The sequence below is a fragment of the Micromys minutus genome (assembly GCF_963924665.1).
Source record: "Micromys minutus genome assembly, chromosome: X".
NCBI classification, from domain to species: Eukaryota; Metazoa; Chordata; class Mammalia; order Rodentia; family Muridae; genus Micromys; species Micromys minutus.
This window is the reverse complement of record NC_137970.1, coordinates 80,302,530-80,326,417: the sequence shown is the minus strand read 5'-3', so window position 1 is coordinate 80,326,417 and position 23,888 is coordinate 80,302,530. Positions and strand designations below refer to the sequence as shown.

General features: G+C 40.8%; 1 protein-coding gene across 1 annotated transcript in view; it reads right to left on the bottom strand.

The window, feature by feature from the left end:
• Positions 1-23,888, bottom strand: part of ATG4A (autophagy related 4A cysteine peptidase) — a 51,177-nt gene that overhangs the window by 4,113 nt on the left and 23,176 nt on the right. The window contains exons 2-11 of the mRNA XM_080909620.1: positions 17,790-17,900; positions 14,835-14,906; positions 12,406-12,504; positions 9,766-9,867; positions 9,518-9,590; positions 6,603-6,682; positions 5,812-6,002; positions 5,610-5,688; positions 1,382-1,527; positions 302-358 (exon numbers count right to left, since the gene is read on the bottom strand). Coding sequence (XP_080765746.1) covers positions 302-358; positions 1,382-1,527; positions 5,610-5,688; positions 5,812-6,002; positions 6,603-6,682; positions 9,518-9,590; positions 9,766-9,867; positions 12,406-12,504; positions 14,835-14,906; positions 17,790-17,900 — 1,010 coding nt within the window. The remainder of the gene's footprint in view (positions 1-301; positions 359-1,381; positions 1,528-5,609; positions 5,689-5,811; positions 6,003-6,602; positions 6,683-9,517; positions 9,591-9,765; positions 9,868-12,405; positions 12,505-14,834; positions 14,907-17,789; positions 17,901-23,888) is intronic.

Genomic DNA, 23,888 nt, shown 5'->3' with positions numbered 1-23,888 from the left:
ATATTAGCTGAGCGTTTCAGGTGCCTGGCAGCCTTGGCAAGCTGCACTGCTGACTTTCACTGCTGAATCTCTCTTTCAGCTGATACATGCAAAGACTCAGAAGTCTTTATTCATTTTTCCCAAACTTAATGTCGAGTTCTCCACATCTAACAGGTTCTTTTTCATCTTAGTTTCCTCCTCTTGCAAAGACATTATATCAGACTGCTTTCATATTGTCATGTAAAAGTAAACTTAAACAAACACAGTCATCTTTAGTAGCTTTCATGCTTATTCCTTTTGTAAAAATTCCATACACACTTACCTTCTGAACAAGGCTACACCAACTATCAAAGTCTTTCTCTTCTTTGCAGAAAAATCCCTTGGGTGGGAAGGAAAAACACCACTTAGAATTCCCTTCTGCAAGATAGAGCTATTTTCCCAGAATTAGGAGGTGGGCCACCGTCTTGCCATGGATCTTCCTAGTGGCACATGAAGTCTAACTGGCTTCTCTCTCCCCTAAATCCCTGCCTAATATGTACACACCTTGTGGTTCTTTCTCTTTTTCCTTCCCTTCCTTCTCCTTCCCTCTTTTTCTCCCTCCCTCCCTCCTGTTTCCTCCTTCCCTCCATCCCTCCTGTCTCCTCCTTCCCTCTGCTCCTTACTCTCTCTTCCTCCTGGCCTCTAGCTGGACATTTTAACTTGGAAACATATATATTTAAAGATGGCTTTGACTTTTCAGAAAATTATCTACTAGAATTGTGAGAAGCAGCAGTGTCCTTCTGTCCTGATGGTCATCCCTCAGTAGGAGGAACAGTCCCGAACAAGGGGATACTGCTCAGTCTTTGGTCACTGGTGCTCTGATAGGTAAAACAGGAAGTGAGGATGTAGAGGGGGCCCTTTCAATGTATGATGGTAGCAACCACACTTGCCAGAGCAAACCTGAGACATCCTGGATATGGGCATCAAGAAATAGATTCTTACTTCATTATGCCTTCCTAGTCCTTTCCCACCTTAAATTTATATGGCAAACATTTGAAGGTGATAAGAATAGGATGAGAGATGCTAATGCTACTGACCTTTGTACAGTGTGCAGTGTTCACAGTGTGCCTGGTCCTGTACTGAGTTTCTATATATGTTACCCCTCACATAACCAAATAAAGAGGGAAGTAGTATGTCCCTACTTCCTGACACGTGAAGACTGATGCTCAGAAAGGTTAAGTGACTTTTCCTACACAGTTCAGTTACAGTGCTTGGGGGCCTAATGTGAAAGTTTGGCTACAGGGTCCATTCTTTACCTACCACATCACCGTGCCGCATTTCGGGGTGCTGAGCAAGTGAGCTACCTAACAACCAAAGAACCGATTTTAAATAGGTTACCATCAAAGCTCCTTGAAATACTCACCAAGGCCACAGAAGGATCCAAGTTCAGGATACTCATCCGCTGTGGAGACTGCAGGCAATGGAAAGTCTGGTCATCTACCAGTCCACTCTCTTCGGTGTCAACAAAGGTCTGGGTTGTGTGAGGGTCCAAGAAAATGAGCTCATCACCTGTTTTATGAAGGCACAGTTACTCTTTGAAGAAGTGGCCCTGGCCCCACTTCTGTCATAAGGATGAGCTCCCCACCCCACCCAGCTCTCCTAACCCCTTCCCTTTCAACAGTGAGAATGGGATGACAGGAAGCCCAAAGCCAGGGTGAGCATGCTTGAGAAAAACCACATGTGCCAAAATCTAGAAACTTGACCTACCATCTCCTCTATATACAGGTCCCCAAATGAAAAGGGATAGGTTGGGAAAGGTGGAAATGACAGAACACAGGATGATATGGCAGGCTCTGTGAGCAGCAGTTGCAAAGAGGTGGTAGAATCCCCAAGGCTTTGCGCTCCAATACCACTAGGGGGCATTCTACATCTTTTATCATTGGGAAGCATCTTGAGATATACCACTGCTTCTCAGATCTGTATTCAGAAAGTACCTCTCAAAATGGAAAAGGCCTTGGTCTCCAACGGATATTCTACCCACACGCAACAAGGATGCTAACCTCTGTCAATCAGAGCCCAGTGAGCTGACACCCATTCACTGATTAGCAATTATCTAGTGGGTTAGTCATTATGAGCAAGCTTGTCAGATTCCCATCAGAAAAGAGCCTCATAAACTTCAGTATAGATGAAAGTCACTGGAAAAAACTACTTGGGATGCCTAACTGACGCGTGTGTGTGTGTGTGTGTGTGTGTGTGTGTGTGTGTGTGTGTGTCAAACTCAAGACTTTGTATATATTTTGTAAACATTCCACCACTGGGCCACAACTCAAACTCAAGTCCAAGATGACTGACATGTAAGAGGAAAGTCAATGCTTCACTAAACTACAAACGCTCAGCCTCAACATGACTGTGGAGGAGATCTGGATGATAAATATCTATCTTGATCTAATGGTTAAAGGGCAGATGGTTCTTTTGTTGCAAAATAGACAGAAATGCCTCAAGAAGCAACTGATCTCACTGTACAGCCACAAAGCAACCTGGATGTCTATGACCTTAACTGTCAGGTGATAAAAGATTATTTACTGTCAACAAGAAAATATCCTCTCAGATTTTGGAATTTCGTGCAGGGGGGACATCTATGTGGTTCTGTTGGCAAAGACTATGCTACTGATGCCTAAAGTTGAACTGTTCTGTCTCATAGACAAAGACAAACTGCTTACCTCTTTCCACTTCCAAAGACTGCTGTTTTCTATTGCTGTCATGTACATAAGAACCAGAAATGTTTACCTCTATGAAATGTATATAATACAATACCCATCATAAAGACATTTTAATTATCTCACTTTGAGTCAGACATATTTACTCACAAATATGTAGCTAAGAATCATGGAAGTCAGCATCTCCACATGAACAATGTCAAAGTATCAATTCCTCCCTAGACCAAGGTGAGTGAGAACAGAGACACAATAGCCTCAGATCATACTAAATAACAATCACACTAAATAACAACCACACAAGCTGAAACCATTGCCTACAATAGAGGTAGTTACAAAGGGAAGTTGGTGATGTATATATAGAAACATCAAGAAGGGTAGAAACCAGCCATCCAGCAGAGTACTTTAAGTTAAAGTTTTGGGAATGATAAGAGCTTGTCAAAGTACAGCCATGACCTTTCCCCATGAGTGGGGAGGGGACAGCTTTGCAGGTTGCCTCTTTTCTGAGAGTGTCTATAAGAGGTACAGCAGAAGATACATGACATCCACAAATTGCCGTTGAGACTAAGGGTCTCTACTGAGGTTCACAGAGAAGAGGCAGGCTGGTCAACAACCTGCATAGACCACAGCTAATGCTGTAGCTCTCCACACGGCAACCTGTACCCAAAAGCAAAGAACAAACAGTTCCTAACTTCTGAGCAAGGAAATCTGACAGCCAGAGGATTAACATGGCCAAGCCTCCCACATGTAGATCTTCACCAGCTGCCCACTTGGCAGGAAGGCCTTAGGAAAAATATCAGGGGTGGGGAGGGCAGACCCAGATGACCAAACTGAGATCAAATCCTGGCTTTACTGCTTGTTAGTTGAATCACATTGAGAAAATAATATCTCTTAATCTTCATTTCACTATTGTAAAATGAAAAGTACCTTCTCCCCCTCTTTCTGGTGATAATGACTATGAGGAAAGTATGGATATGTTTAGTACAGACTTTCTCCCACAAATATTTCTGATCCATGATTAGTCAGACCTACCCATGGGAAACCCACAGATACTACGTCATAGTGGTGGCTGCATCACTTTGTTTGACAGGAAGTCCAAAGCTTAGACAAAGAGAGCATCTGAATGTACATAGTGCCAAATACTGGCGTTTGTACTTAGAAAAAGTAAATAAAAGGTACTGTGAGCTCCAGATTTTCCATTAAGTTGTAGTTTTAAGGCTGGTCCAATAGATGGCAGCATTACAGAAACAGAGGCAGCTGTGTTGCAAGCCCCACAAGACTGAAACAAAGAACTAAAGGAAAACAGGAGTGTTGGGTGGAGCCATCTCTCACTTACTATATGTCCAACTTGTTGCCAAATAGTTTAGCATGAGATGACCTAATGAGGAGTCAAGAATTATTTTAAAGGAAGAGAAACCCAAGCCTGAGTTGTTTGTTTTTTTTTTTTTTAATTCCACCAGTCAAACCACTAGCTAGCAAGGGACAAAGTCTGTGTTGCCATCCCACCTCCCCAGTGTCCACGGAATGCTGTGGGGAGATGATCGGTACCCTCTCTCTAATGTTCTCTGCACATTCTCTCATGGTACTTGCTCAAAGCTGCTCTGCCTCTTCTTGCTGAGCAAGCAGTCTAAGTTCATGACTTTCCTGAATCCCGGTGTCTGACCTGTCCATTTCCACAAGAGAATGCCCTGTGTCAAGTCTCACTGGTTACATCCCTCCTTTTCTTATCCTCTTCAGCACTCATCCTGGTTCTTAAAGTGTGGACCAGCAGCAGCGCTGAAGACCCTTAGGAAAGCAAACCTCAGGTCCTATCTTAGACATACTGTGCCTGTATCTCAGTAGGTCCACAAAGGGATGTGTGAACAAGTGAGGTCTGTATGGACCAGCCAGCACGCTATGTGCTAAGGGCCTCAAATATCTCTGGTCACAGTTAGTGAGTAAGGTGGCAAGATGTCTACCTTTTACAAAAAACAGTGGAGTTATCATTAGGACCCACATTAGGAGGTTAATAGGTTTTCTGTTTTGTTTTTAGTTTTGGTTTTGGTTTGGAGACAGGATCTCACTATATAGCAGTAGTTAGCCTGGAATTCACTATGTAAACCAGGCTGAGCTTAAACTCGTAGAAATTCACTTGCCTCTGCCTCTCTGCCCCTGTGCCCCTCTGCCTCTGCCCCTCTGCCTCTCTGCCCCTCTGCCTCTCTGCCCCTCTGCCTCTCTGCCCCTGTGCCCCTCTTCCTCTGCCTCTGTGCCTCTACTTCTCTGTCCCTGTGCCCCTCTGCCTCTGCCTCTTTGCCTCTCTGTCTCTCTGCTCCTCTGCCTCTCTGTCCCTCTGCCTCTGCCTCTGTGCCTCTGTGCCTCTGCCACTCTGCCCCTCTCTGCCTTTGCCTCTCTTGTGTTAGGATTAAAGAAATGTTCTAACACACCCCAATTTTACAGGGCCATAGTTTAAAGGCTTAGTCACTATTAGGAAAGGCACAACTCTGTCTTTGCATCTTCTAATTCCTACCCACTCATGACCCTAAATAATGAGCCAGCCAGTCTATTCCTAGTGACCTGGAAAACCAGTGGATACTCCAAGGATGCCACCTGAACTTCAAGAAGAAGGAAATCAGCTAAGCCAAAATGCTGAAACCCCACATGCAAGAGAGCCATTCTGGAGCAATGCTGTGACCTTATGTCCAACCAGCAGGAAAGAGCAAAACTATCCCACCAAGAGGCAGAAGTAGATGGATTAATGGTGACCTGGTGGCCAGCAAGCACAAGGAAAAAAGAGTCATTCTGTATAGATCAGGCTGGAGACAGAAGGAGCTGACTAGAGGCCACAGTATCCCTAAGCTAAAGCAATGCCCACTCACCAGAACCTATATCCAAGGAATACTTTTGCCCCACACCCTTCCCTGGCCCACGACCACTTACTTGTAATTCATCCTTTCTTACCTAAGAATCCTATGAAATAATAGGCGTTATTTGGCTTTCCTCCTAAAGCCCCTAAAGACTGTGGCATCTTAAAACACTCCTAAAGGGAAAGAGAACGCAAGATTCTCAACTCACTTGTGGACTGCTGCTCACGGATCTCTGTGCTGACATGTGCAGTGTGATGGGCAGGCAGCAATGGGTTCAAGAAAAAAAGGAGACTTACTTTGAATGCTTCAATATACACAGGATTGATTTGGTTTATGCCCAGACGAAGGGGCACAATGAGCAGCAGGGGTTTCCAGGCTGGGCATGGGGCAGAGATGCCTTTAATCTGATTGGAAGCAGTCAGAGAATCAGGAGGGCTCTCACCAACTCTGTCAGCAGCACCCACAGGAAGAACACAGCACATTTTTTCTAGAAACGGAAGGCAAGAGATCTGGATGAGTCGGGACTGTCTAGCACTAGGACCTTTTCCAAAGGTAAAACACAGGGACCTTGCATGCTGCGCTTCCTGCCTGGCAGGCCCTCTCCTTTGCTACTGGGAACCAGACAGTCTTACATCCCACAGGAACTCCAGGCTACTCATTCAGATCCTTGATCTTCATATTGGACACTGAACATTTGCTTAGTGTCCAACAGGTAATCTGAACTCACCCCAGGAATCTCACTTCTAAATTATTCTTAGAGCAACGTAGAGTCAGGGACTGTATATTTGGGTTTTTCTAACTTTAATGACAAAGAAAGCAGGCCTGGGCAATGTCCAGCTTCTACAGTCCATCTACTTGTAATTTAACAGATTATATACACAGGAGCTTCTGCAGCAAAAAGTATGGCATATCTTTACAATGAGATTTTTCCCTTTCAGAAGACTGGAAATGAAAGGAACAGGGCCACTCTACTCTCCTAGGCTTCCAGTCCTTGTAAAATGGGTCACAGTATCTATTGAGTTCCAGATTTCTGAATTACAAAGGGAGTACACCCATCCATGAGAAGGTTAACAGCCCAGGGACTCACTGATATCTTCAATGACCACTGTGTTATCCATTGAAACATAAACAGCCAAGGAATTCCATTCATCAAATAAAGCGAGTTTTCTGTGAAGCAACATATAATGAAATCACAATTGGAAAAGATGAGACTGTCAGTTGGAAGTGGTATAATGTATTCCCAGATTACAAATGGCACACCACACTGAGCAGAGCCACAAAGAAATGTGTGCTTGGTTAACTCCGGCTTCTTTAACAGAGCTTTAGAACATTTCATGCCCAGGGCTTTGGAGGATACCACAGAGCTACGGCATCTGGACTTCTAAAAGAAGATCTTGCTTTATAAAATGGAAGAGTCTACTTCATCAAGTGGCACTATTCCTACTGGAAGAAAAAATGTCATCTATGTATCTTTTCTGAAAATCCCAACACATTTTGTTTCCTTTCATAAGAGACATTCTAAATTATTGTTTTCCTTTAAAAAACATATCATTAAAATATATATTGGGGGCTTTTGTGGTTCTGTGGCAGAGTACTTGTCTACCACGTATGAGGCTCTACGTCCATCCATCTATCTCTAGCACCTTATACATACATATACTTGTACATATACACGTACATATACATGAGCAAGGAGCTCACCATTTCATCTAGTCATTGAGCCCCTGAGATCTTCCTGTATCTGTCTCCCAGTGATGGAGTTATGGGTTATATGCTCTTTGCTCTTTTATTAATCATATGGTTTCTTGTGATGCAACCTTAGTCCTCATACTTGTACTACAAGAACCTTACCCACTGAACCATCTCCTCAGCCCTGTTACTCCTTTAATTTACTAATTTTAATTCATTAACTTTTTTAGAATAATAGTGACATAATTCATGGACACTAGTTTTACTTATTATTATTATTATTATTATTATTATTATTATTATTATATTACTTTAGGATGGTGCAAAAGTGTATTTGATAGAAACCAAATTTTGAACTTTGAATTGAAATAATTCCTAGGGTAGTCACACACAGTAAGTCACACACACACACACACATCACTCTCTGGTGATGTTGAGCAATTGCAGAGTACTTCAGCTCCAATCAGCCAGCTGATCATCGGGGGAAACTGCTTGTTTGTTGAGCTGCAATGTTCAGTAGTATAGATACAGTAAAGACATTGTGATTGAGAATATTTTTACATTATGATAGGTCTACCAGGATGTAAGTTATCTGTCTTTTACTGTGCTGAAGAATGTATGTGTTCTTATTATCAAAGGCAATCATAACAAATATAAACACACTTAAATTCTTATAAAGATGAAGGTGAATGAGGGTGGGCCAAAGGACACATGGGGCATACAAGAGGAAAAGGATCTTCAGGCCCAGGCTATCAGGAGGAGAGAACAATAACCAGGGGTGAGGAGACAGAGGAAAGGAAACTCGTAAGAACACTTTGATCACAAATGTCATGATATGCTGATTTAAATAATCAAAAAGGGGCTTCCATTTGTTTACAATAGAAACCCCAAAATGCAGAAGAAAGAAGAAAATAAATTCTACTTCAAACAATATTTGCGCCTTGGTCACTCTAATGTTTTATACATTCTTGTACGCAGTTTTTCCTACTGCACTTCGGAAATATGGCCAGTTCCTCGTAATCAGGGGCAATGAGGCCCAGAAGGTACTCTGACTAAAGCAGGAAAGTGGTCTCAGTGAAGTTGTACTGGTAGCAGGGAATAAAGCCAAGATACAAATTTTCCCTGGGTCTCAGGAAATCCAGGCTACTCACCTCATGTGCACATCTCCAAACATGCTATTCACTGAAAACTGGTTAACCATTGAGACAAATAGCCACGTTTCTACTTTATATGGAGCCATAATACCCAGAAACTGAAATATGATATAGCAAAAGAGTCCTAATGGTCTCCTTCTTCTGGCCCCTACATCTAGCCCAGGTTCTGGTTGCCAATTCCATTTATTCATTGAGCACTTACTGGGTACTTACACATAGTAGGCAGTTTTATAGGCAACTGCAACAAGATAAATACAGTCTCTGCCTTCAGAGAGTTTTCCTTCACTGGCAGATTGTTAGAAAGGAGAGAACTACATGAGATAAGATGGCTTGAAGATATAAGCACTAACCCCATTTATAACCTGACCTCTCACTTCATCTCTTGTGCTAGAAGACAAATTATAGAATGTAAAAAAAAAATGAAAGTATCACCTAAAACCTACTAACAGATGACAAACTGATTCCAAGACTCCCTTGAGAGTCTTATGCTCTAATAGACTGCAAATTCCTTAAGGCAATGACTGTGTCTCTCTTATTTCTGTATTCCCAGTACTTTATATAGTAAAGGCACCCAATAAATGCTAAATGGATTAGTGAGGTTTAAAGAAGCATATTTTAATTACGGGGCAGTAGTGCTATGTTTTATGTGTGAAGGTTAGAGAACAATGTGTATGGGTTGGTTCTTTCCTTCCACCATGGATCAAACTCAGCTCATCAGGATTGGCAGCAAGCACCTTTACCCACTGAGCTGTCTTGCTGGCCCATCAATCAGGACTTTAATATTACACAGGATCAGAGTCTATTTCTTGCCTAAGTTAGTGAAGCCTCTACCACTTAGTATGAAGCTTTTAAATTCAAAAGACCCCCAGGGTGATGGTTTCCTGGCACATGAGCATCCATCTGTAGGGTGAGAAAGAGAAACAGAGTCCAGGAGTATAGGCACATATACAGTCACCAGTGATTGTTGCGCTGATATATCTTGACAGAGTTCTACGATTACCCACATCAAACGAGGATGGGAACACAATGGTAGAGATGGTTGATGGCTTAGCAGGAAGGGAAGGATTGCAAGCATACTTAAGCTGATGGGACGCTTAGCTAGCTGGGGATGGAAGCATAAGGAGCAAGTAGAACAAGCAGATGCCAGACGCTGACTTACTTGATCACCTGTGCAACGGTATTTGGTCCAAACCATTCGCCAATCGATTTCCCTTCTCCTACACCCATTTGCGCTGTTTTATGTGGAAAAATTTACATGTTAGTAAAATATCCTTCATGAGCCACAGACTCCTGATTTTTTTCCCTTGAGGAAAAAAGTAGACGGACAACTTAGTGCAGCCATATATAAGTAAGGGGAAGAACAAGGTCATAGGCATTACTTTGAAACTAGAAAACTGATGATCTTACCCATCTGATGGATTGAATAGCAACAGTCTTTTCTATCTAGGAAACACTGCAGTATCCTTTGGTATTCTTTGGGTTGTTCTTTCTGTCTCTCCCAGTTCCAATCTTTTGTGGGGGAGGGGAAGGATAAAAAAAGGATTAAAATCAACCACAACTGCTTATGACCAGGCAATAAGTTAGAAGAAAAACGAGAGCTACATCTAGAAGGCAGGAATGCTAAGGTACATTTGTTCCTAAGTATCCTTCATATAGATAGCAGATGCTGAAAAGTTGTCAACTTCTACAGATTTGGTGGGTATGGAGTAAAAGCCAGGGCTGGGGGATGTAGCAACACGGTAAATCACTTGTCTGGTGTGTACAGGAAATCGAAAAGGTAAAGATAAAGCTAAGCAGAGAATGAGCTTGCCCCAGTGGCAGGAGCTGGATAAGGGTTACCTAACAACAGTATTATACAGGTACTTCCTAGCAGACACACCAAGAGGCTTATAACTCAGATGCCATAGTGTCTTATCTCGACACAAACAGCAATGGCTTTTGTCTTTACATTCTGGCAACATTACCAATGGATCTCATGAGGGACAGTGCTATTCCAACACACAAGAGTCTATGTGAAAATAATATAGACAATTCATCACTAAGGAAGTGTATTTTTAAAATTGTATACTAAGAAAAGAAAGTCAAAATACTATAATTCCAGCATTGAGGAGGCTGAGGCAGGATCATTTCAAGCTCAAGGCCAGCCTAGACTATATTTGAAGTTCAGGATTAAACTATGCTATATACAGTAAGACCTTTCTTTCCACAAAACAAAACAGAAGAAAGATGATTTTGGTTGGAAAAATGCTTGCTAACATGAGGACCATAGAATGGAAACCTGGCAGCAATGTAAAATACTCAGTGTGGTTGTAATATGCACCTATAATCCAGTGCTAGAGAAACAATAACAGAAGGATCCCTGGGGCTTAGTGGACAGCCAGTATAGCAAAATCAGGAAGTTCCAGGGTCACTAAGTGACCTTCTCTCAAAAATAAGGTGGAAAGGGATTTAAAGGAGGTATGTTAACCTCTGGCCTACACACACACACACACACACACACACACACACACACACACACACACATACTTTAACACATAAAAACAGCCAGACATGGTGGTACAGGCCTATAATATCAATGCTCTAGGGTGAGGATAGAGGCAGAAGGATCATGAATTAACTTGGTGACAATTTGGGTTACAAGATTAGTTCTAGGCCCACTTGGGCTATATATGTAATTGAAATCTATACAATGTATGGAAATTTCACAATAAAACTCACTACTCTGTTCAATTAATTTATGCTAATAAGATGCAGATTTATCCCTTAAAACAATAATACATCTAGATTAAGAAGTATGTATAATACTTTGTGGATACAGAGTTAGAGCATCAGCATTCTTACATCTGCAGTGCTTCAGCCTGGACAAATCACTTCACTGCCATGAACCTCATTTTCTCATCTGTGAGCTAGAAATTATGGCAGAACACAGGGAAAGCAAGCACAGACTATCCCAAACTCTGGAAGGAAAGAAATAAGATCTAAAACTCCCCAGCCCATTCCAGATCCTCGCTAAAATCTAGCACAGGACCTGTGATTCTGCACAGTGAGATTAACAACAGCCAGCAAGGTCAGCTGCCTAATAGTATAGGAAAGTGGACTTATACTGGAATATATGGACAGATGTCCATCCAATGTCATCCCACAGCGGTCCATGCAGAGAACACAAAAACATGAATTACCAGAAGCTTCTTAACTAATGAAACTACCTCCTAAGGAAGCTCATTTAAGGATGTCTTCAATATCAAATGGATGTAGTCAACCAAACCAAAATAGCAGTAGCTTCCTTATTAAACACTTCCTTTACTCACATCCTGAGCCTCATGGATATTTTTAAAAAGAATCAAGAAGCAGACTGCTCACCACACCCTTCTTCCTGTGTTGTTGTTATCTCTTCGTTTTATTTTGTTTGTTATGTTTTGTTTTGTTTGTTTTGTTTTTGTTTTGTTTATTGAAGCAGGTCTTGTTCTGTAGCCCAGTCTGGTTGGAAACTTAGTATGCAGGCCAGGTTAGTCTCAAACTCACAGCAGTGCTCTTGCCTTAGCCTTCTAAGTGATGGGATTATGGGTATAAGCCACCATGGCGACAGAGTTTTGTTTTGTTTGTTTTGTTTTGAGACAGGGTCTCTCTACAAAGTCCTGGAGGACAATTCAATAGTTGAACAGACTGGCCCTAAACACATAGAGATTTAGCTACCTCTGCCTCTTGAGTACTGGGATTAAAAAAAGTTATGTACTACCATGCCCAGGTTAGGGCCATAGCTTTTTTATCTGACATTTTAAAAGACCCATCCAAAGAATAACAAAAATGGAAATTCTAAATGATACATCTCCCCAGGTTAATTCTGTCCCAGGAAAATAACTCTTGCATGAGGAAATTTCAGCTATTTCCCTCTCGTGATGGGCTTGGTTGGCTTGTAAGCCCATTACTTGAGCTGTTAAAAAGCAATTCAGGATCTGTAGTTTTGTTACTGACTGTTCTTAAACTGATGGCAATAAGTAGTATAGCATATGTCTCTGAAACCATAGACATAGAGTAAATGGAACTCACCCCTTCCCAGGTGTCTACAGATGAGGGCTTGAGCCAGCATCATCTGCCCACAGCGCAGCATACATCCCCAGCCAGCATCAGATGAAGGGCCTGTTCCTCCTGTTGGCAAAATAGATGAGCATGAAAATATGTTCCTTAAGTTAATCTTTTTTTCAGTCATCAGCATATTTGAAACTACAAACATACACATATATACATGAACTCTGAAAAGAGACACAATAAATGTATTTAAAGCTCATATAGGGTTTGGAGATAGGAATGGAATGTGTGAAGGTAATACTGAATCAGTGGAAACAGGTTCTACAGCCAAAGACAAAGCCAACAGATGAACTGAACACGCACACCCCTTAGGTTTCTTGCTTGGAGATTGCAGAACATGTTCTATTTTGGTAAGTGACTACCTATAACTATGTATGACTATCAACAAGCAAAGTACCTTGGCTAAAGCACAAATACTGCCACCAAGTGTGGACATCAAAATGATCAAAGACATATGAAAAGCTCTTGACTCCCATAAAGGTACTTAATGAAGTTTAAAACAACAACAAATAGATGATAGAACCATGATTAGGAAGAAGACTAATATGTAGTTATACAATCTAAACACACACTCTCCTTACTATCAGTGGGCACTGTAAGAATTAAATGAGGAAATATCTAGCAGTTCTGGAACCCATCCAGGATACTTGGGTATTATGAGTTTGGTCTTAGTAAAATGCTATGAAATGTTAGAAATATAGTATATCTTTAAACTATAGAAATTCAGCTAATAATAAGAAAATAGGTTCCCTTTTATGATTTGATGTGAAGTCATCATTTTGTGGCCAGAATGAGCTCTACTAGGGTCCTATTCAAAAAGGACCAACATAATCAGGTATCGATTTTCTTTTCCAACTCAGAAATAGAAAATTATTCTAGAGGTATGATCTCAGAAGTCTAATTTCAAAGAGGTCATTGCTCTTGAAAAAAAAAAGTGGGCCAAGTTAATCTCCCTCATTCTGATCTCTTTGTCATAGGGACTGAAGGAGCAATGCCATATAAAGACTAAGGGACTAGATTTGTGAGCTGGAAGGAGAGCATTCAGGTTCTTACTAATGCACGGATTAAAGGTCAGATTAGTACAGAAAAGGCAGGGTGAGGTATACACCACATACAGCCAGATCAGCTATTACCAAAACATGTGAGAGTTGACTCAGATACATTGCTCAGCTCTGGAAAGATCTCTTCCGCAAGGGAACATTCACAGTTTAGAAATTAAGAGGACTAGTTCTTTTGTGTTACTACTGCTTGAAGAGCAAAGAAAACGTTTGCGTGAACTTCAGGTTTGGCCCATCATGGGAAGGTAAATTTCACTCCAATTACAAGATCCAACCCTGTATCAAAATTGATCAGACAAGTTTCTTTTTAAGAGAGTAACTTTTACCACGTGTAGATACCTTCCTTCTTTCCATGACCCTAGGGGGTTGGCTGCACTGCTCACACACATTTTACAAATCTCTCAGATGGAGCAAATTCATTTAACTTATTGAATTCTCTTTTCCTTTTTCCCAAATGGCAGCTAGGAACAGACTAGAATAAATTCTAAGGAAATATTTCTTCATTTATGTTGGAAATGTCAAAGTGCTCTCATTTCATAAGGAAATAAAAAACAGAAGGAATTATTTTCCTTCCTTCAAGGACCAAGACTCTTTAATAGTCACACGGTGCCATGTAGCAATGGAAGATAATTTAATACCTAGATTGCCGAATGTACTGGCTGATTTTGTGTCAACTTGACACAAGCTGGAATTATCACAGAGAAAGGAGCCTCAGCTGAGGAAATGCCTCCATGAGATCCAGCTGTAAGGCATTTTCTCAACTAGTGATCAAGGGGGGAGGGCCCAGCCCACTGTGGGTGGTGCCATCCCTGGGCTCGTAGACCTGGGTTCTATAAAAAAGCAGGCTGAGCAAGCCATGGGAAGCAAGCCAGTAAGTGACATCCCTCCCTCCATGGCCTCTGCATCAACTCCTGCTTCCTGACCTGCTTGAGTTCCAGTCCTGACTTCCTCTGGTAATGAACAGCAGTGTGGAAGTGTAAGTTGAATAAACCATTTCCTCCCCAACTTGCTTCTTGGTCATAGTGTTTTGTGCAGGGATAGAAACCCTGACTAAGAAACCCAATTAATGATTATTTTATTTTTTTCTTTAAAATGGTAATATCATCTGCTGCAAGAACAACTGGTGGGGGCGATATTACAACAGCATGGATTCACCGGTGATGGGCCACTTCCACAATGACACTTTTGGATGAAATGTTAAACTTACCTGTTCCCCTAAATCAAATTCCTTGCCACAGTGAGCTGTAATTCTGAGGTTTCTGTGATGTCATTGATAACCTCAGGCAAGCTATCTACAAGGAAAAGGCACAGCACAACAAATGATATACCTACCAATCGGTGAAAACTTTCTTCTGTATGTAAACCATAGACGAGCACTTATATCAGACAACAGCTTAGATTTTTCTGTAATTAAATGTAAAGTTAAAATTAAATCGCCATATCTCATCTTAAAAACAATGCCTACATTTGACTTCTATGCCAGCAGCATCCTTGTTTTCAGTCGATCAAATAGATTGTTACAGGACTATGAACATTCACAGGAAACCTAACCTCATTTGAGTCTAGTAATTTCAATACTTCCCTTTACCTTCACTTTGACCAGAGCTACTCTAATGATAATATTTTCTGTCTCCTTGATCTCCATCATTTTCAGGATCCTGACAGGTATTACCACTAAAATCATGCCCAAGTGACAAGAAATAGGAAAAGCAATTCTCTTAGATAACCCACTAAGGTAATCATCTCCAACCTTAATGATAATAATGTCAGTACCCACTACCTATTATCTAAAACTGGGGCTTTATATGCTTGAAGGAAGTTCATGTGCAGGAGCAAGGGTGAAAATGAATACATTTAACTAAAAATGAAATGTCCCTGCTGTTTTAAAACTTTATCTATAGTTATAAAAGAAGGAAATAAATGTTCCTGCTAACTGTATAAGAACTTTATCCATAGTACCATGTCCTATAAATGAATGTATAATATCACAAATATCTTGCATATCTTTTCAAAGCATAGTTCTTTTATTCTATGATATAAAGTCCCCCCAATCACTACAATTATGGCTTCTTCATTTCCTCCCATACTTGGATCTGGTTCGGTCTTTTCTAGTCATCTCTCTTCCTCTTCTCAATACCATTTGCATATGTATATTCAGTGTGGAATCTATAGTTATTGTGTTTTTGAAAGTGAAAGTGAAATCCAGACTTTACCAATAGTTTCTAATTCTGTCTCTTTGAGGAAATGGAAAAATGGAGCTGTATGTATTTTCTTTCATGTTGTTGTCCCCAGCACCTAACCCCCATTTAGGAAGATGTATACTGTTCAAGAGTAAGAGTTCCTGGGCCTGGAAAAATAGCTCAGTGGTTATGAGAACTGTCTGTTCTCCCAGAAAATGTGGGTTCGATTTCCAGCACCCATATGGTGGCCTACAACCTCCTGAAGCTCCAGTTCCAGGGCATCTAATGCCACCTTCTGCCCATCTGGTTCACAGAACTGAATGCAGGCAAAACATGCAAATACATAAATTAAATAAACAACGTTTATAAAAAGAATAAGGATTCTCTTCTCTTGTGTGGCAGGAAGGCCAGAGAGGTGTCATATATCCTAGGCTGGCCTCAAAATTTCAGAGGATGATCTTGAATTTCTGATTTCTCTGTGTCTACCTTCTCATGTTGAGATAACAGGCATGGCCACCAGTTGCCGTGTGTGGGCTACTAGAGATACTTGGTGCGTGCTAGGTACTCTACAAATCGAGCCTCAGCCCCAGAACAAGAGTGTGGTGGCACATTCTTATAATCTTAGTACTCAAGAGCCCAAGACAATAGAATTACAATAGCAAGGCCAGACCATAGTGGGGTGGGACTTAACTTGGGATTGAACTCAGACTCTGCTACTTACCATGTACAGAAACGTATTACTCAAGTTTTCTAAGCTTCTGTTCTCTCATCTATAAAATGAGGAGTAGCAATACCTACTTTATTGAGCTATAGTATTAAACAAGATCATCCATATAAAGTTAATATATGCATACATATACATTTCTAAAGCACTTAGTTGATATCTAGTATGCAGTAAGTCTGTGCCAAATGTTGCCATTATTATTTATCGGTCCCTTTAAAAGTTTACACAGGTCACTTTTGCCTTCTAACTTAGCTCTGTGCTAAGAAGGAATGCAAAAAACAAGAAAAATTAGTTTGAAAGACATTTCCCAGCTGAGCATGGTGTTAATTGCCTGCAAATCTCAACATTTTGGAGGCTGAAGCAAGAGGACTGCTGTGTATTTGAGGCCAATCTGGTCTACATAGTGAGCTCTAGAAATACAGGTAAGCTTGAGGTATATAGTACAACCCTTTCTCAAAAACAAGGGGAGGAGAGACAACTGCAAATTAGTATCTGAATAAAGGCATATGCGGCACCCTTGTTTGGAAAGTAACACCTGAAATGGTTCTCCTTGACCCCTTCACTTTAAGTCCTAGAGAAAGAAGGTTTAGAAAGAAAAAGCCCCTTCCTCAAGTTAGCATTAAACAAATAAGATCTTCTCACCATTCACAATTCTTCAAAAAAAAAAATGCTTGGGCCCTGCTCCTGCCCTTTGGTCCCCTTCCTCCCCTTACTCTATGCTAAGGGTTTCTGAGGATCTCTTCTTGGGAAGTAATCCATCCTAGCACAGGCTTTTGGTAGCTGGAGAGTCCTTTGTGGTTTCAGAGCACTGGGTCTCTTCTACTGTTTTAGAATGCTGTGGAAGTGGGGAAACTCAGACCTCCTTTCTATCTACTGCAAGTAGATAGAAGTTCTGTACAAAACCAGAATGAACTAGGACACTGCGATTATTAGAAGATCCTAAAACAGATTCTTTGTGTCTGATACTACTTCTGACTGCTGTGGCTTATGTGGAAGACACACAAGGGCATGGTAAGAATAAGAGCTGTATAGCCCAATGACTAGATACTGGTGAGTAATACCAAGAATGATTGCAAGGTTTTGAATCCTATGTCCCCTAGAATGGGGATGGGCCTTCTTTACAGAAAAGAATAAAGGTGCGTTGCTTTTGGAAAATGTACAAACAAAAACTCATATCATGTAAATGCCCTGCTAAGGTTTCTCAGGGTCTTGGAGAAACTGTGAAACAAGCAAGCTTTCATTTGCTACTCAGGAATCTGTCTCACAGTAGCATCAGCCTTTATGAAGACAACATTCTGTCAGCCCAAGAAGGAAAATGAGAAACTCTTAGCCCCTGGCATCCAAGTTAGCTGGGTCCTCCCAGAGCAGTGCCACCAGGCTTACCCGTCTTAAGGAGATGTTGCTTCCCCAGGATCCATACCAGCTCATCTGTATCCGGGAATTCTTCTAGGTAGTCAGTGAAAATAATAATCTGGTTTTCATACTTGGACATAACTAAAGGAAAATGAAGACACATAAGGATAATTTCAGACCTAGGACTTACTCCTGGGATTTCTGACTTCTGCCTTTGCTCTGAAAGTAAAAATGTCATCAGGTTGACGATAAATGACTATTTGAATATATTTGAATATTTAACCATAGATATTTAAATATTTAAATAAGTGGGTGCACAGCCAGCGCTTTATTGACTGAGCCACCTTCCAAGCTCTTCATACTTCCTTTGACCTTTTTTTTCATGGTCCCACTTAAAATGACATCTGAAAATCTACATGCCCAGATATACTTTAAAACTCCCCTTTCAACCCAGATGTCCTTCAGTAGACGAATGGATACAAAAATTGTGGTATATTTACACAATGGAATACTACTCAGCTACCAGAAACAATGACTCTATAAAATTCTTAAGAAAATGGATGCATCTAGAGAATATCATCCTGAGTGAGATAACCCAGTCACAAAAGAACAGACATAATATGCAGTCACTGATAATTGGATACTAACCCCAGAAAGCTCTCAACACCCCAGAAACAACTCACAGGCCATATGAAGCTCAAGAAAAACAAAGGCCAAAAAAAAAAAAAAAAAATGAAAGCCTCAGTCCTTCTTAGGAAAAAAAATGTATAGCCATCCTCTCAGAGTGTGGTACACCTGGACCTTAAATCACTAATAATCCAAGAGGTATGATAATAAATAGCCTTGTTTTTGGTATTCACAGATCATTATGCTTAATCTATACTCACCAAGAAAACTGTTTCCATGTTATATTCTGTCCTACATGTACTTTATGCTTATGGTAACTAGTGGGATTTCAATGCATGCTATCAAACCTCTAAAAGAATTAAGTACTGACAAAAATATTCATATAGTGTTATGCCAAAATGCCTTTCAAAACCTGTATATATATTCCTCTTTTTTAAAATAAAGTTGTAAGAGAGAAAGAAGAAAAGAAAATATATAATCTATTTATCCTGAAAAAAAATAACTCCCCTTTCACAGGCCTTCTTCATAAACAGCCCCTTAGGTAGCTTCTCCCCATAAAAATAGACCAAGCTAAGAGGGTAATATTGGCATACTTGGCTCTTGTCTGGTTACATGAAAATATTTCAAGGTTTATATGGTGAAGTTTCTAGCAGTCAATGCCTTGAAGGAAGCCATGTCAAGGCTGGAGAATGTGTAATTGTAAGGATGATAACTTTGTAGCTAGAAGACTAGGTATTTTTACAGTGCTTTAACTTTCTACCTTACTTACATAATGGCTTATACAAAGAAGGCTCTTGAGGCTGATCATAAATAGAACATGTTATCATAAATAGAGCATATATCCTCATTTTCTGGCACATGGCCCTGAAGATCCCTGTGAATTTCCTGAGCACCAGGATGTCAGACATATCTTTTTGTTGTTGTTGTTCTACTATTTGCTCTTTGACCCTAGTTCCAGACTCGAAGGTCAAAATCTCTTGGAATTTCCTGGGTGATAAGAGTATCTCCTATTCTGAAAGGGCTGCTCCTGGTGAGCACTCAGATGTGGCTAGACACCTGTAAAACTGAACAACAATTAAAAGTGTGGAAACTTCATTCCAACCCTCTTCTGCAGGAAGGGAAGACTTTAGAAATGGAATAAAAAATAGCTCAAGCCTACACCATGAAACTTCTATAAAACATTCCCTGATGCCGAAGTTTGTGGACTTCTGCATATGTCTAGCAAATAGTACCTACAGAAGGAAAAGAAGTGTTTCATCTTTTACCTCCCATCCATATCTTCTGCTTGAGTGTTTACTTGCATCCTTCGCAATGTTTTTTTTTTTTAAATAAATGAGTAAATGTCAGTAAGTACTTCCCAGAGCTCTGTGAGCAAGCCTTGCAAATGATTAACCCACAGGTGGGGAGAAATGGGGGACAGTGGTGGTCACAGGAACTACATTTTATAACCAGTTAGTCAAAAGAGGAAACCACAAGCTAGGACTTACAGCTGCTCTCTCAAGTGTGGGCAAATCTTTCAAGACTGAAAGTTTAAGATCTGACCATAACCCCAGGTGGACAGACACATAAAACTAGATTCGATCATAAGAGACACTGTTGGTGTTTGCTAAAGAACTGGTTCATTGACAACCCACCTCCTTCAGACACATGATTGCTGAGTGTGGTGAATGCGAGCACCAAAAGCCAGTTTCCCTGTTCTATTCAGCTATAGTTATCTCTCAATTCAAGGGAAATAGGAATCCCATTAGTTCTCAGGCTATACTTTCAGAATATACAGCCCTGTGATCTGAGAGGTATTGAAGATCATGCTCACTTTTGTGGGAGGGAGGAACAGGTCTGCTAACAATTGAAGACAGAGGTCCTGCCTCAAAATTATGTCTAAGTAACTTTCTTCAGAGATGATAACAATGATATAGTTAGTAAACCAGTTTCGAAGCTAGCATGTCAAAATTTGTTTTGATCTGTAACCATAAACATGAAGTTGATAGTTATACTTCACAATTTTATGTATGTATTTGCATGAGAAAATACATTGTAAGTTGAACACAAAGGCACTCAACCTAGCCCATCTCTTAATTTTGAAAGCTCCTAGCCCCTTTCCAAGAAGAATCTGAGAGAGAATAGGGCCCTTTTGTTCAGCTGCCAGTAGCTGCAAGGGCTCTCATAAATCAGTCCCCAAGCATCCCATGGGTGTATTTTCCTATGTGAGCAGCACTGTGGGATATGTTTAAGTCACTTGAAAGGCCAGACTGTTTGGGATTTGTTTTCTAAATTAGAAAGAACCACGTTGTCTTCATAGAAATAAATGTTACTAAGTATAAAGAAGTTCTTGCCAAACATGAAAGCAGGTGTCTCTGCTCAAAGAATTTTTGTTGGAGGTTGAAGTCATAATCCATGCAATTACTTTTAGAAACAGAGCTAAGTTGGTGTTATGTTCTTGAAACATATCACAGAATCCTTGTCTTTTGGGAATTTAAGTAGCCTTTCTCCTTTTGTTTGTTTTCATTACTAAGATTACAGTCTCTGTAGTGTTTCAAATTTAAAGAAGTTAGACAGAAGATGGCTATCTCATTCCCCAGAGAGCATTCTGCAAGAAAACCTGTGCTCTCTTAACCTCTCTGTCTCTGGCCTCAGGCCCTGGCCCACACACAGGAAATACCAGGCTAAAAATGACCATTCGGGTCAAGCTCTTCCCAGGAGGTGGTGGGTGACAGACGCAGGGCATATCACACGGTGTACCTTTCCACCCCACCCTCGACCCATCACAGGCAGGAGAAACCAAGTGGAAATGTACACTCAGTGCTCGTCAACAATAAGAAAAGATGTTTAAGTAACTGGAGAGGAACGTGGGAAAGTGATAGCTTTGCACACACCCTGGTAAGTTGACACTAGATAAATGTACAGCATGTATGCATAGATCTGTTTTTAGTACAGGCTGAAGAAAACGATTCCTCTATTGCCAACCCTGCCACCATGAGTCATTGTCCAGCTATCTGGTCAATTTGGTACAGCCCTTTAAAGTCTGTGACAACTGCCCTGCTTCATTTAGGATGGCTCTGAATAAAATGGTAGCCAAAGAATTTGACTCTGGCTCTTTGCCTATTCTCAAGCTGTGCTAGGCATGCAAGAAGATCATTATAGCTTCTATTTGTATCCTTTCTCCTCTTAGAAGACTCCCAGAATGCAGTATGTCTGTCCTCAGTAAGTCCAGAAACAAGGCCACACATATAGAACACTCAGAAGATGAGAGTGGCAGTGTCACTATGTTGTAAGAGTATCTGGGAAGAGAATAGGTCCAACACCAGAACTGAGGCAAAAGACAAAGCCACATGAGAAGTGGTTAAGGTGGTGACAAAAAAACAACTCTCCTTTCTGACACAATCACTTCAGACTAACAGAAACCCCTTTAGTTCTTCTCGCCCCACAAACTACATTTGACTAGCCTTTCAAATTTAACAATCAAGTAGCAAGCTTATAAAGTCCTGTTCTTTTAGGCTGTTCAAAGGCAGAGATACAAACCTTCAGTTTGGTTGTCCAAAATTAACTGCTACTCAGCCTAAGGAAAACTAAACTCTACCTTGTTACATATTATGTTAGAATAGTTATTGTACTGATGTCTCTACTGAGTTAGTTTAATGATTAAACCAGGATCTCCTTTAACTTCTGGAACCAAAATGCTTCCCATCCTAATGCAAGGGGCTCCGTATACATGTTGGGGCATGTCTTTGCCTCCAATCCAGCCAGGAGATTTTCTGCTTGCTAAAACTCAAGAGTGAGGATCATGTGCCCTGAACATGCGCACAGCCTTGGAAATGCAACAGCCTTGTGTATGCAAGTGTTTTCTAGATTCTTGGGACTATCTCAAGATTTTAGAAATCCTCGAGATGTCTTGTCTCTGTTTTCCCCCCCTTGGATATTTTCTGGTTAGTTACCTTGAAAGATTGGCTACTGCTTCAGGCAACTGAGAAGTTGTGTCTAATGGTTTACAAACCAATACCCTGGGTAAAAGACATTATGCAACCCACAGTCAGTGTCAAATACATAAGACTTATAAGTGGGGCCTTCCAAGGAACAACTAGACAGATGACCTGGAGATATGTCTCGGCCACTGAAACTATAAAGAGGCCACAGTGGCTGCTCGGTAGCTGGATTTTCTGTGACTAGAAGTGTTGTTTTCAAGGATATTATAGCTACGAAGTACAAGTCCAAAGGTGATAGGGGACAAGTTAAAAACACAGAAAAAAAAACTTCTTCCCAACATGTTGCTTGTTTGCTTAGATACAAGGCCCCTGTGTTGGGCACAAGCCTTTATATTTATGGAATTCTGACACATACTGTCTGTTGTTGTTTTTGTTTTTGTTTTTCACTGCCATTAAGGAGTGACTATTCAGAGGCCCTTGCACTGCCATTTTTGCTGATGTCACACTTTCCCCAAGGATTGACTATGTTTTCTCAGGGTTATTTTTGAAAATTGCAAGTAAGCGAAAAAACAAGCCTTGAAAAATAAGATACACACACACACACACAGAATTTAACAAAGACATTTACAAAACAAGGCTTCAAGATTCTGTGAACCTTGTGTTAAAGAAAAATGCCACCAGCTCTTTAAAGTAGAGTTAAAAGGCCACAGACGCTCAGGGCCATGAGAAATTTGTAATAGAGGTTAGCTCCCTGTGGGTTTCCTTCCTAACTCAAAGCAAGGACTGCTGCTTCCAAATCAGCCTGCACTGCAATACATGTGTATTTAATACAGCACTGGTAGGTCACATCTTTAAAACCAAACCATTGGCTGAAGAAAACACATACACACACCTGAAAAGCTACTGATAGTTCATTACACAAACTTTATAGGGTACCTACTGTGTGCTAGACATGAGGGAAAAAAATAGTAAGGTACAGTATTGGTCCTTCAGAGCTTTTGAATTTACAAGGGAAGATGGCTCTGGAATCAGATAATAGCAGAACGTAGAACACATGACAGAGAGTGGGGTAGAAAGGGAGAAAAAGAAAGAGCACAGGCCCAAGTAAGGATGGATGGACCTTTCCAAATTTAATGAAGGTGACAGGAGAGCTAAGCCTTCCCCAGCTGCTGAGATGAAGCTGTGTCCTGCCCTAAGTTACTTCATATTGTACACAACAGTGATTTCCAGGCGGCCTTGTCCCGATTGACTCCATTTTCCAGGCAGCATGTGCTTTGGGTTGGAGCACAGATGTAGAGTCAGGATTACTCCAGATTCCACTGTACACACAGACCCCACATCACCCGGCCAGCACCACCTAGGAAGTACAGACTAATATTTTTTTTTGAAAGTACAACACTTACAAACTAGTAAGTTGGAACTATATGAACTCGTGGGCATATTAAAAGCATATCAGGAAAAAGATTAGGCCCAAGAACTTACCAAAGTCACAGCAGAACATGCACACTAGCTGCACCTGGACCCTGAAGAATGCCTAATACTCGACAATAACCCCCAGAGACCTGCTGACTGCTCAGTCTGT